The 14,295-nt window shown below is 48.0% G+C and overlaps 1 protein-coding gene across 1 annotated transcript; it reads left to right on the top strand.

Annotated features, from left to right (window-relative positions):
* The first annotated feature begins 493 nt into the window (after positions 1-493).
* Positions 494-6,923, top strand: LOC112103885. The gene is made up of 2 exons (XM_024195858.3): positions 494-934; positions 4,774-6,923. The coding sequence occupies exons 1-2, from the start codon at positions 602-604 to the stop codon at positions 6,283-6,285; spliced, it is 1,845 nt and encodes a 614-aa protein (XP_024051626.2). The 5' UTR covers positions 494-601; the 3' UTR covers positions 6,286-6,923.
* Positions 6,924-14,295: the final 7,372 nt, after the last annotated feature.

The following is a 14,295-nucleotide window of genomic DNA, read 5'->3' as shown; positions in this document are numbered from 1 at the left end:
ACTGTAGTATTCAGAAGGGGAAAACTGCAACAAATTTAGTGTTGCCAATTTTGGTTGGACATATTCCTGGAGGTTTCATCACATGTCAATCAGTCTTTAATTAAAGAGTAATCTTTAATTCCTGGAGACTCCAGGACAATCCTGGAGGGTTGGCAACTGTAGCTTCAGGTATGTTATTGATTGGAGGTCTGAATGAACTATTATGAATAACGCTGCCTATTCCTTGCGCTGTTTATTGTGTCATTACATTCAGTTTGTTTTACCGGGCCCCTGCATTTCCAGGAGTATCCCATAATTGTGAGTAATCACAGTGAGGAAGCTGTAGGCACAAATGGTGAACAGCCGGAAAGCAAGTTTCACTTTTGCTTTGGACTTGTATTTTTACTTCCTGATTCCACAAGAGCTGTCCTTGTAACTTGAGCCTTGACTGACACACAATGTGACCACTTAATTCTTAGCAGTGCCATCGGGAAGCCAATACCGGATTAGACAGAAGAGACTCAGCAAAAGTAAAGCAGGATAGCAGCTTCCTCATTTACAATTCTATAACGTGCTTGAAATTTAAAGAGCAACATTTGCTAGTGTGGGACTCCTGCAAACTATGAAGGAGCTTAAAGCAGCAGCACCAGCCAAACAAGACATTTTAAGAGACTATGTTGCATACTATGGCACGAAGTGGTCGGAAGGAAAACTTCTGATCTGCAACGAGACAACGATAAAAGCAAAAGCTAAACACTTCCTGGAGTCTGGTGCCTGTCCTGCTGAGAGATTTAGCAGGTTTAGCTTCTACAGCATTGCAGAGAATTGTTTAAAGATGAAAAAGCAACAAGGAGGCAATGTTTTCAAAAACCTCATCCAAGCTTTCGAGTTCCTGGAGCTGCTCTGCATCAACCTGTTCCTCTCTCCTTGGAGAAAAGAAATAAAGTCGCTGAAGGTAGGATATGAGATGAAAACAGTGGCATAGCAACAGGATCAGAAAGCTATAAATCAAATCCTCAGGGTAGTGCTTTATTCCCAGTGTGCTGCACCTTTAATGAAATTAATGATTTACAGCTTGATCCAAAGTCCCCTGAAGTCAAGGGGGAAATTTCTATTGATTTCAGTGGGCTTTCAATCAGGTCCATTATGCGCAAGTGATAAAATTTTAAGAAGTGCCTAAGGATATGTCTATATTGCAATAAAACATCAGTGGCTGGCCGATGTCAGCTGACTTGGGCATGTGGGCTTGGGCTGTGCAGGGCTATAAAATTACAATTAGACCTTCAGGCTTGAGCTGGAGCCCAAGATCTGGGACCCTCCCTCCTTGGGGAGGTCCCAGAGCCCAGGCTCCAGCCAGATCCCGGATGTCTATGCTATAATTTTATAGCCCCATAGCCTGAGCCCCATGTCCCCAAGTCAGATGACATGGGCCAGCTGCTGGTGTTTTATTGCATGTAGACCTAGGTGACTTAGGGCCAGATTTTCAAAGGTAGTTGTCTAAAGATGCAGCTAGGTGCCTTGTCAGATTTTAAAAAGGACCTGAGCAGGTTATCCTTTTGGGAACCAGGTGCCTAACCGGCACAGGTCCTTTTTAAAATTCAAGTGGGTGCATAGCTGCATCTTTAGGTGACTAAATATCTTTGAAAATATGGTCCTTAGGAGCCCAAGACTTTCAATGAGACTTCAACAAAGTGCCTAAGTCACTTTTGAAAACAAGTTTTAGGTGCGTTTGAAAAATGTTGCTTACGTAGCCTGCCTTGCTAGAGGGGAGCAGCATGCTTTGCACTATACTGGTGAGCAAAAGCGATGTGCAGTCTGTTTATTCTCTTCTTTGTGAATGGACTCTTTGTCCTTTGTACGTCAGCCACATTGCAGTAATGTTCTAACGTAGAAAGCATAAACATTAAAACAAGCTACACGAACATTACAGCTCTTCCTTGGCTACTTTTAATGCAAATTGGGTTCTCTACAGATCAGACAAAATGAAGCAATTTTACATACTTGCATCTAAAGAAGTGAGGTTCTTACCCACGAAAGCTTATGCTCCCAATACTTCTGTTAGTCTTAAAGGTGCCACAGGACCCTCTGTTGCTTTTTACATAATGTCATCATTCTAAAAGTGTGGGTCCCCAGAGCATGAGCTGTGAAATGCCATTTAAACCCTGCATGGCTGCCAGTTTGGATTCATTCTAATGCTCAAATAAATATCACACAAGACAAATCAGTGCACACAGAGGGACGTGGCATGGTGGGTGAGCCAGCCCCACTCCAGAGCTAGGAGGGGGCTGGAGGAAGGATGTGGAGGGGCATCAGCTCTGTGCAGGGCTTGAGCCACAGTTTTCAGCAGTTCTGTGCCCTATACGGGTCTTGCTTACTCTGTTCCTTGCTCATTCCACCTTACTGTGCAGACACTGGGCTGATCCATGGAAGGTGATGATATGGGCAGAGACAAACAGTACCCGAAGAAGTGGGAACTATCAACCACGGAATCCACAGAGATGGCCTGGCCTGACTTTGCTAAGCACGAATCCTTTTAGCACATATTGTTTTCGACTGTCACACCCTTGATTGTGGATTAATTACCCAGCCTATGGACTATGCCCCTCCCCCACAACCTGTTGCTCATCTGTCCATATTGTTCTCCAGGCAAATATATAACATAAACTATCAAAAGGCAGGGGATAAGGAAAAGCTAAACAAACAAAGGGGAAAATAAATGCCACCCTGAGGGAATGGAAACTTTTGATGAGGGACAAGAGAGTCTGAGGAATATGGAGCCTGGAGCAGACTGACATAAAATGAAGACAGAGAGTATCCTCTGCAAGACAGTTGCACAGGAGTTTGCTTGACCAGAGCGACTACTCCAGCTACATAATGCTATGATCTTTGAACAACCTTCCTAAATATTTGTCACAATTTTGAGTCGCCACCTCAGCTCATTGGAGCTCTTTGTTATATCTTTAGACTAGGTTCAGGGGAAATGAGGGAAATCTAGTGTTCTAACACCAAGGAAGCTCCAGAAACAGAGACGCACATATATTCATACGACTCTATTAAATGAACCCAACAATGGCATTATGATTTGTATCAACATAGCCCCTCACAGCCCCAGTAATGGACCAGGAGTCCATTGTGCCAGGCAGCATGCAAAGGCAGAACAAAAAAAACCAGCCCCTTCCCCAAGCACTTTACAATGGGAGTATAAGGCAGGAGACAGGCAGATACAGGTAATGGAAGGGATTATCAAGAATGTTTACTTGTAAGGCTTTAAAGCAAGATTTTCAAAAGTAACTACTGATTTTGGGCCCAACTTGGCACACTTAAAAGAGGCCTGATTTCCAGAAAGGGTTGAGCACCCGGTGATGCTTTCTCAGGGCACCCAGAACTGTAAGCCACTGGGATATCCCTCTGCCTCAGCAAGGGAGCTTTGCTGGAGTTTAACTGTGTCTCAGCTCTCTGCCACACCCGCCTGTCCGCCTCACCAGCAAACACCTCAAGACTCTGCCAGTCTTAACCTTGCCTTGCAGGTAACATTCAGTAAACCCCCTACAAGTTCCTCTGCAGTACCCTGCGCCTATCACTGCAGAGTCTCTGAAATTACCAAACTTTGCTGCCTCCAAAGAGACAGTGCACACACCAACTTGTTTGTTTTGCTGAGGGCTCATGCTTTACTGTAACACACAGCACTGAGATGACTTTATGGTAAAACCAAAAATAAGTTTGTTACTAAAGAACAGATTTAAGTGATAGTAAGCAGAGACAATAGAAACTGAAAATGGGTACAGATAAACCATAAATAAAATACACTTTCTGGTGTCTAAAATTTAACAGATTACAAGCCTGGTATGGGGCAATTTCTCACTCACAGTCAGTTCTCAGTGTCCATAATCCACATGGCTACAAAATACACCTTTCACAGATTCCAGAAGTGCTGGCCCTTTTGTCCCTTAAGTGATGTCTTTTTCCTCTTCCTTATAACTCAGAAAATCTTTGAAACGTATTTTTTTGAAAAGTAACCCCATACAAAGTTCTTCCCTGCTGCTTGTTCCGCAGTGTAGAGCATGTCCCTTTTTTGTCCTCTTGTTAATTAGCTCTTTCTGGTGGGTTGATTACTTTGTTTACCTTAGATGCAAATATACTTTCATTGTCTCTAGCTTACAAAGTTAGACTCAGGCAGATGGGCAAATCCATATTCCTTTGTATAAGACAAGCCTGTTTTTCCACTCTACTCAGATTGTTTGGTCTGAACATATTTTAGGCCAGATCTACACTACAACCTAAATCGGTATAAATGCGTCACTCAAGGCTGTGAAAAATCCACACCCCTGAGCGACACAGTTATACTAACCAAACACCCACACACCCCCATGTAGACAGCGCTGCGTCGACGGGAGAGCTTCAGTGTTCAAGGGGTTTCTATTTTTTAAATTGAAAAAGACTTTGCTCTTGAATGGAACACAAGAAAAGGTGTTTGATAGTTTTATACTATCCTAGTCTGGCCACGAAGATCTTCTGCTGCTGCCACTGTCCTTTTCAATTAGTGAGGTAACAGGCCATATCCTCAGCTGGTGGAAATTGGCGTAGCTCCACTGAAATTATTGCACTTGAGCAAAGCAATCATTTTCAGGAGGCTGCCAATAATGCTGGTATAAAACCTCAAAATTCAAAACTCAGTGACACCAGTTTGGGGAAATAGTTCTTAAAAATTAAATAGTTATGAACTTGTTTAAAAAGCCCCTTCCCCTGCATGATTTCCCTCAATGCCCATCTTAATGTTTCTTTTTTTTTTTCCAGACGTTTACAGGTAATTTTGTCTACTGTGTTCAATCAGTGCTCCCAGAAAACATAGTAAAAACAATACTGGAGAAAATAGGTTACATTGCAACAACAGCAACAGAGTATTCACTTGTCAGAAAGATAAATGAGGAGGAAACAAAAGAGACTGCATTTGAAATATTTCTTGCAAGAATCGAGTGTGAAACCATCCTTGAAATGATAAACGAAGTACAACACAGTGATTTGGGGGATATCCTACAGAAGAGAGCACAAAAGCATTGGTATCATGAAGAGAACAAGGACAGAGAGAGTCAACCCTTCCAGAGAGAGGACCCTGAAAATCTGGAAAACAAAGAAAATAATGAGATTTCTTCATGCCTTGGTGCTCAACAGAAGTCCTCAACAAAGAGTGAGAAATCCTTTGAAACTGCTGGAAATAGTAAGATCAAAGATGAATCCCATTTTAAACCTCCTGCTGATGTGCCTCAGTTAGCATCTACTCAATCCACTAGCAGGCTTCAAGTACACCAGAGGCAAGTGAGCGAGTCAGCACACTCTCATGGCAAATGCTCAGATAGCGAAGACTTCTTGAACAAATACAGTGACATCGTCATAGGACAAAAGCCTATCTTCAGTGAGACTTCTTCTCAGAAAGTGTTTGAAGAGAAGCTAAGAGGCGATCAGAGTGAAGAATGTGTTTTGGTGATCTCAACACCGTTGACAGCAAACGAAGCTGGCCCCAAACAACTCTCACCAGGTGCAAGTGGCCCACAAGCCTTTGCAATATTTACTGACGCTATTCCTGAAAGCAGAAATGCCCTTGATAAATACAGAGCCCAAGAGGTCCCTGAAGAAACCATCGAAGCAAAAATCAGTGATGCCATGAATTGCATAGGCACCTCCACAAATCCTGCAGATCAACCCCAGGAGTTGAAGCCCCTGTCTCATGGCAATACAGGTGTTACAGAATGTAATTTAACCAGAGAAGACAAAGTTTGTGAAATGTCTTTATCTTTTAGCAAACTAAAAATCCAGGAAGCCAGTGATGAAGAGCTTATGTATCCAGTAGAGGAAACTGCACAACCTGAGTGTATAACGAATGTAAATACAAGTGATAAAGACATCAGAGAATGGAATCACTCCAAGATGAAATATATATATCCAGCTAGGATTCAGACAACAAATAAAGCACCTTTCAGTGTTGGTCAGTCTTCCTCAAACCTACTTGGTAATGCCACTGGGGGCCCCGAGTGTCCTACCACTGGCTCGGATAACAAGAGACTATTAACGGATACGCCTGGTACACATGCAACTTCAGAGGGTTTCAGACACATCAGAGAGCCACCTAATCTCACTTACATCCCTCCCAGAAGTATTTATGTTCCACCTTCAGGCCCTAGCGCCACCACTGTGAATTGTAGGAAGAGTCACTTACAGCCTGAAGGAGGCTCGCTTGAGTCCTCTTCATCTACAGAAGTGAATGAAACTAACCAAGAGGACTATGTAATTATCAGCAAGGATGGTGAATAAGGAATGCCAGGCCCATATGATTCTGAAAATGCCCTTCACCGTTGGTCTACAACATACATGTATTTCCAGGCTGGTCTTGGTCCACTCTTGAGCAAAGATTCGTCATACCAAAGCACGTGCTGCTTTTGGGTAGTGAAGAAAGGGTCCATTAGTCTGCTCTAACTATTTGTCTTCAGTGATCACACTGATACTCAGGTGCTCAGACCTGAATGGTCACCTGTCTTTAGTTTGTGTGTATTAAAAATGAGGATAAATTCACAAATGTATTTGATATGATGTATAAGTTAGACACCAGGGCCTGCTGTATTTGGCTTCTGACAGGTTTTTCAAATACATATACTGCCACTTTTTCTCTCTCTCTAACAAGTTATTCTTGCAGCAAGGCAGCAAATTTACCTCAAAGAATGAAATAAAGTCTAAAACGTTGTGCAATGGGAAAAATAGATAAATGATTCCAAATGAAGGTTCACTGTTTATAGCCTCTCCCATGCCTCATTAAAGTTAAATTTGAAGCTCATCTCCAGTTGCTCATAACATTTCAGTGAAGTTAACTTTTGAGCTAGTATTCTTTTTGCTTGTTCTCAGTCCTAAGATTGATTTAGAAAGTTTGGTAAAATTCTGTTTGGACGTTCGGAAAAAAACACTCTGCTAAGACATTTTCAGATGTATTTTTGCGTTAGAATAATCCTGTGGGTCTTCTAAATATACTTGATTCTGTACAATTATAGGTTTTGATACTTCCCTCTGTTTGCTACCACCAAATAATATAAAAAAAAAAAAATGTTTTGTCTTAGGCCCCAGTTCTGAAATTTGACTCTCTCAAACAAACCCTTATGACTGTACAAAATCCTGTTGAACTCAATGGTGCTTAGTGCAGGAAAAGGGATGGCTGGCTTGGGGCCTTAATGAGGACTAGTGTCTTTAACCAATATGACAAAAATTGTTTATTAATGAAGTTATAACCTTTTGAAAACTACATGCTTTTCTTGCACTATACATTGTTTTCTACTAACTTTTTAGCAATATAATGAAGTTCCATACTCCAGACATACTCTCATGTACATATACACCAAGATTTTCAAAAATACATGCTAAAGTTAGAACCAAAGGTAAGCTCCTAAATAAGTAGCCTGAGTGCTGACCAGCAACTGACTTCAATGGGAGTTGGTTTTGGTCACTTATTCGGGAGCCCTCTGTTGTCAAACTTAAGCATTTAAAAATCATGATTCAGGCCCAAACAAATAATGGAATTTTTGTGTGTATATATTTCAGTTTCTTGTCTTGTCTTCTGGGTTTTGATTCTTTAGGGTTCACATTTTCAATTTTTTCTCCATGAGGGCTAGAAACACACTTTAACACCCCCCCTCCCCAAAGGACAAGACAGAAAGTTGAGATTCTTACTTAACCACATGACTTCAGGGGCTGCGGATTTAAGAAAAACACCAACTATTGGGAATATTGCAACAAAATAACAAGAATTGGCAACTCTGTGAGACTAACTTTAAGTTCCTTATATGGAAAATCTTGGCTATTAAGTGTAAATACAAACATGTGCCTGAAGCAGTATGCAAATATTACATTTATTTGAATTGTTGTTCATTTAGATACACATGCTCTTATCTGATATTGCATGTTAACAGTACATTTGACTGCTGAAAGTATCTTTTTTTCCAAAATAGTGCTTAGTATAAAGCAGAATAAAAAAAGTGTATTCTAATGCTAAGCTCAATATATTTTTCAGAAATCTTAAGCAATCTCCTTCTTAGTAAAAGGTATTATAACTTAGATATTTCCAATACCAATTCTTTCCTAGAGTTGCTTATTTGTATATAGAGAAATATTTGCTGATCATTTCTTCAAGTTCTTTATAATGTCACCATCTGGACTGTAAAACGGTAGTTCTGTGCCAAGAGAAAAAGAAAAACAGGATTCTTATGGGGTGAAAGAAAGAGTGGGGCTATCAGGAAAGCTGAAGAACTCACACAGGGAAAGCTCTGTACTTTGAAAAAGTCACTGGAGAATCCCTGCAATGAAGCTCTTAGAAGTCTTAACAGTAGCGGGTGTAAAACCCTGACTCCATTGAAGTCAATGGCAGGATTGCACCTAAGGTTTGAGGGAAGTTTACGTTACACACACGAGCAGATATTCCTGTGTGCATATATGTCTTCCAAGTCCACATTCATGTTCTTGCTAAACTTTGTTTCGTTTATTGTGTTTTTACAAGATGCAATTTCCCCCCCCCATTGGGGATTATTAAAGTTCCTCTTCTGTTTTAAGCTTTGTGTCTAGCAAAAGTTATTAGGGGAGCTCTGACTGGGAAGTTGCAAAAGCCATCCCCACCACACATGAGAATATGTACTGTAGACACATAGGGTACATCTCTACGGCAGCTGGGAGCAGGCTTCAGCCTGGATAGACAGTCTCGCGCTAGCAGGGCTTGAGTGGCCATGTGGACATTGTGGCATGGCCTGGAGCTTGGGCTCTTAAGCTTCGGGGGTTGCAACATCCACAAAGATCTTTTTAGCATGCTACTTTGGGCCCTGCTAGCAGAAGTCTGTCTACCTGAGCTGGGAGGCTTGGTCTTAGGTGTGGTGTAGAGATACCTAGAGAGGTGTAGAGATAACGCTGCTGGGAGAGAGGGTCTGAGTGGGCCAGGTTGGCTGAGGGAGATGACTGTGATAAAGACAATACTAAAAGGACAGTTACCTGTTCTGTAACTGGCGTTCGAGATGTGTTGCTCAGGTGTATTCCACTATAGGTGTGCGTGCTCGCCACATGCACCGGTGCTGGAAGTTTTTCCCTTAGCAGTATCAGTAGAGGGGGAGCACCGCTGCGACCCCGGAGTGGTACCGACATATCGCGCCATAAAGGGGGCTGCGTGCTCCCCCCACCCTCAGTTCCTTCTTGCCAGACAACTCCGACAGAGGGGAAGGAGGGCGGGACGTGAAATACACCTGAGCAACACATCTCGAAGAACGCCAGTTACGGAACAGGTAACTGTCCTTTCTTCTTTGAGTGACTGCTCATGTGTATTCCACTATAGGTGACTCCAAGCTATCCCTGATGGAGGTGGGTAGGAGTTTAAAGGAAAAGATTTATGGGTTACCCGGGCGGAGCACCGCCCTACCAAACCCGGCGTCATCCCTTGTTTGGGAGACGATCGCATAGTGCGATGAAAAAGTGTGGACAAAGGACCACGTAGCAGCCCTACAGATGTCCTGAATAGGGGCATGAGCCACATAGGCCGCAGACGAGGCCTGGGCTCTCATCAAATGCGCCTTCACTATAGGAGGCGGGGGAACCCCTGCCAGGTCGTAACAGGTGCAAATGCACGAGGTGATCCAGCGGGAGATCCGCTGGGTGGACACCGGGCGTCCCCTCATGCGCTCGGCCGAAGCAATAAAAAGCTGGGGGGGACTTCCTAAATGACCTGGTTCTGTCCAGGTAAAAGGCCAGCACTCTGCGCACGTCTAACATTCCTCATTGGAGGAATGGGGCTTAGGACAGAGGACCGAAAGGAAAATATACTGATCCATGTGGAAAGCCGAGACTACCTTCGGCAAAAAGGAGGGGTGAGGGCGGAGCTGAACCTTGTCCTTATGAAAGACCGTATACGGCGGTTCAGAAATCAGGGCCCTGAGCTCGGAGACCCGGTGGGCTGAGGTGATAGCCACTAAGAACGCCACCTTCCACGACAGGTGGGACCACGAACAAGTGGCTAAGGGCTCGAAAGGGGCCCTGTGAGGTGGGAAAGTACTAGGTTCAGGTCCCAGAGCGGGACCGGGTGTCTGGCGTAAGGGAATGCCCGATCTAACCCTTTCAGAAACCAGGCCGTCATGTGATGCGAGAATATAAACAGGCCCTGCACCGGGGGATGGAAAGCCGAAATGGCCGCCAGGTGCACTCTGATGTAGGCAGGCGCCAGTCCTTAGGTCCGAAGGGACAGGAGGTAATCAAGGACAAGCTGGATAGACGCGGAGGAGGGAGAGAAACCTCTATCCCTCGCCCACATAGAGAACCTATACCACTTAGCCAGGTAGGTTCGACGAGTGGAGGGTTTCCTACTCTCCAGCAGGACCCTTCTCACATCCTCAGAACACCTCCCCTCCTCCTCATTTAACCACGAAGCAGCCACGCTATCAGGTGGAGCGCGGCTAGGTTGGGATGGAGGAGATGACCTTCCTCCTAGGAGAGAAGGTCCGGGCGTAGCGGCAGCCTGCAAGGAGGGGCTGCTAAGAGTTGCAGCAGGGACCCGTACCAATGCTGACGGGCCCAATCCGGGGCTATGAGGATAATCCTCACCCCGTCTGACTTCACATTCTGTAGGACCCTGCCTATTAAGGGGAAGGGCGGGAAGGCGTACAACAGGGGCCCCGACCATGGGAGCAGGAACACATCCGATAGCGCCCTGTCGCCCTCTCCCGCTCTGGAGCAGAATCGAGGACACTGACAATTCTGGGTGGTGGCGAACAGGTCTACCTAGGGAGCACCCCACTGTAGGAAGATCCACCTGGCCACCTCCTTGTGCAGGGACCATTCGTGCTCTTGGAAGAATACCCTGCTCAGGCGGTCCACGAGCATGTTGCTCTTGCCAGGCAGGTAAAAGGCCCGGAGGAGTATATTGTGGGCTATACAGAACTCCCACAGGAGTTGGGCTTCCTGGCATAAGGCCCGGGAACGCGAGCCCCCGTTTGTTGACGTAATACATGGCGGTCATGTTGTCCATGAGGACTCTGACCACCTTCCCTTGTATATGCTGGCGAAATGCCACGCACGCCAGGCGTACGGCACTGAGCTCCCTGACGTTTTATGTGCAGGGTTAGTTCCTCTGGTGACCACATGCCCTGGGTCCTGAAATCCCCCACGTGGGCTCCCCAGCCCAGGTCTGAGGCATCCGACACTAGATGTAGTGAGGGAGGGGGCTCTCGGAAAGGAATACCCTGAAGCATGTTGCTCGGGAGGGACCACCATTGGAGGTCTGCCACCACCTTGGGCGGCATCGTGACCACCTTGTCCAGGCCATCCCTGGCCTGGGAATACCAGGAGGCCAGCCAGAGCTGAAGGGGCCGCATCCGAAGCCTGGCATGTCGCACCACATAGGTGCACGCTGCCATGTGACCTAGGATTTGAAGGCACACCCGTGCTGTGGTTACCGGAAAGGCCGTGACCGAGGCGATGAGAGCTTTGAGCGTCTCGAATCTGTCCCGTGGGAGGGAGGCCATGGCCACCTGGGAATCTAACAGCGCCCCTATAAAGCTTATGCACTGAACCGGAATTAACGTGGATTTCTCCTCGTTTACCAGTAGGCCTAGAGCCGCGCAGGTGTCTAGCAGGAAGCTCATCTGCTGCTGCACCAGAGAGCGATACCGGCCCTTGAGCAGCCAGTCGTCGAGGTAGGAGAAGATCTGCAGTCCATTCCTCCTGAGGTGGGGCGCCACCACCGCCATACACTTTGTAAATACTCTGGGGAGGACTGTAAACTGGAAGTGGTCCTGACCCACCAGGAAACGGAGGAAGCGCCTGTGACCCTCGAAAATATGGATGTGAATGTACGCATCCTGGAGGTCCAGCGCCGTAAACCAATCCCCCTGGTCTAGGGATGGAATAATAAAGGCCAGGGACACCATGCGGAATTTGCAATGCACCAGGAACTGGTTGAGATTCCGCAGGTTGAGGATGGGCTGAAGCCCGCCCTTTGCCTTGGGGATGAGGAAATATCTGGAGTAAAAACCCCTGCCCTGATATTCCCAAGGTACCCTTTCCACCGCTCCCAAAGAGAGGAGGTGCTCTACCTCCTGGCAGAGGAGGAGGGCATGCTCCGGGATCCCGGCCGGCTGCCCAGACGGGGGACAGTTGGGAGGGGTTGAAACAAACTGTAGCCTGTACCCTTGGGAGATGGTGCTGAGGAGCCATTGGTCCGACGCTACGCGGGATCACTGCAGTTGGAAGTCCGATAAACGGTTTATAAAAGGCAACTTAATTAACTGGGTGGGGGGTACACTGGCAACAGGCCCAGGCACCCCCCCCCTCAATGAGTCAAAAACGCCGTTTTCCCAGCCGTTTGGCCTTTGAGGCCCCAGGCCATGGGGCCGAGCGGGATTGGCATTGGGACGCCTTTGTTCCCTCTGCCACTTAGGTGGGGGTTCATATCTGCCCCTAGCTTGCGGAGCAGAGGGTTGAGGCCTGGGCTTGTCCTTGGCAGGCGGGACATACAGGCCTAGCGTCTGCAGGGTGGTGCGGGAGACCTTCATCCCATGCAGACAGGTGTCTGTCTGGTCCGCAAAAAGGGCCTTGCCATCAAACAGCAGGTCCTGCATTATGGACTAGGATTCTGACGACAGCCCCGAAAGCGAAAGCCACGACGCCCATCGCATGGAAACCGCGGAAGCCATCGAACAAGCCGCTGTGTCTGCCGCATCCGAAGCCGCCTGGAGAGCGGTGCCGGAGTCGGTGTCGGGGGTTCGGTGCCCACGGCCTGATCCCGGTGCCGGGGAGGTGACGCAGGGTGGCCCTGAGAGGCTCACGCCACGAAGCGAGGTCCTGGCTGCGCAGATGCCTGAGGCCACGGTGCCTACTGGCACCATTGTCCTTGCCAGGGCACGGCCTGGAACTGAGGTGCATCAGGTGGCAGGACTGGTTGTTCTTGCAGCACGGTGCGGCCCAGGGACAGACGGCTGTGTACCAAAGCCGAAGTCCTGGAAGAGCGCACGGTGCCATAGGAATGACTGGAGCGGTCTCTATTGTGATGGCTCCTGCCCCGAGACTTCAACCTGGACAATATTGACAGGTAGATGTCCAAGGAATTGTCTCTGGATTCCCTGCGGCGCCTGTGGCCACGGTGCCGGGGACTCTCAGGACGCGCGCCGGGCATGGCCTCTGCGATGGCGGACGCTTGAGTACGAGCGCCGGTGCTGAGACCTGTTCCTCTCAGAGCGGCTGGAAGAGGAACGGCGCCGTCTCTTGTCACCTCCGTGACGGCGTCCGAGAGCAGAGGAGTGGGATCCGCTCATCGAAGAGTCCGGACGCAGAGTCGACGTACGTCTCGGGGCTCTGCTCGGCGCCTCAACCTCTGACACCTCTGGGGAGGGCTGATGGGCACCCAAAGGCGGCTCTCCACGGGACCGGGGGCCCGACTGAGGCAGCGCTCCCGGCACCGGAAGCGCTAAGATGTCACGCGCGGCCTGAGCTGCCTCTGGCGTCGAAGACATGCGTACCTCCGGCGAGGCTTGTGCGGACGGGACTGGACTACTCCGCTCAGCCTGAGTCGGAGGTCTCTGTCCCGATGGGGATCGCAGGCTGCCCAACTTGGGTCTGGCCTCACCCGTCCTTCTCTCGGTGCTGCTGAGACTTCCCTGGCTTCTTAGCTGGGGAGCGGTGCCGGGACGTCAAAGGCGCCTCGCTGCGCACCGAGGACACGGTACCGGGTGCTGCTTCGGAACGGCGCATCGGAGGCGCTTTGCCACGCGCCGAAGATGCGGAGCCCGGTGCGGTGTTGGCTCAACGCGCCGGTGCCGGGGCCAATGCTGACTCCATTAACAGAGCTCAGAGTCGGATCTCACGCTCCTTCTTTGTCCGCGGCTTGAAGGAATGGCAGATCTTGCACTTGTCACTAATGTGAGACTCGCCCAGACAGCAAAGACACTGATTGTGTGGATTGCTTCTGGGCATGGAGTTGCGACAGGAGTCGCACGACTTGAAGCCTGGGCCACGGGGCATGCCCCGAGCCAGGCACTCTCGAAAGAAAGTTCAGCAAGGAAGAGATCAGTGAAACTGGATACCACTAAGGCTAGAAATGCTGCAGCTAAGCTAAGCTGGAGCAAGTTCCGACTACCTTCACTGGCAGCAAGAAGGAACTGAGGGTGGGGGGAGCACGCAGCCCCCTTTATGGCGTGATATGTCGGCGCCACTCCAGGAGTCGCAGCGGTGCTCCCCCCTACGGATACTGCTAAGGGAAAAACTTCCGGCACCGGTGCACGTAGCGAGCACGCACACCTATAGTGGAATACACCT

The sequence above is a fragment of the Terrapene carolina genome, unplaced genomic scaffold, assembly GCF_002925995.2.
Source record: "Terrapene carolina triunguis isolate 2854851 unplaced genomic scaffold, T_m_triunguis-2.0 Scaffold130, whole genome shotgun sequence".
Lineage (NCBI taxonomy): Eukaryota > Metazoa > Chordata > Testudines > Emydidae > Terrapene > Terrapene triunguis.
Note: the sequence above shows the minus strand (reverse complement) of the source record. Positions and strands in the feature narration are given on the sequence as shown.

Excerpts from the sequence above, each read along its gene's own strand:
- LOC112103885 (XM_024195858.3), top strand. The coding sequence starts at position 602 with ATGAAGGAGCTTAAAGCAGCAGCACCAGCCAAACAAGACATTTTAAGA. Across the intron at positions 935-4,773 it reads AAGAAATAAAGTCGCTGAAG|ACGTTTACAGGTAATTTTGT; the intron begins GTAGGATATGAG and ends TTTTTTTTCCAG.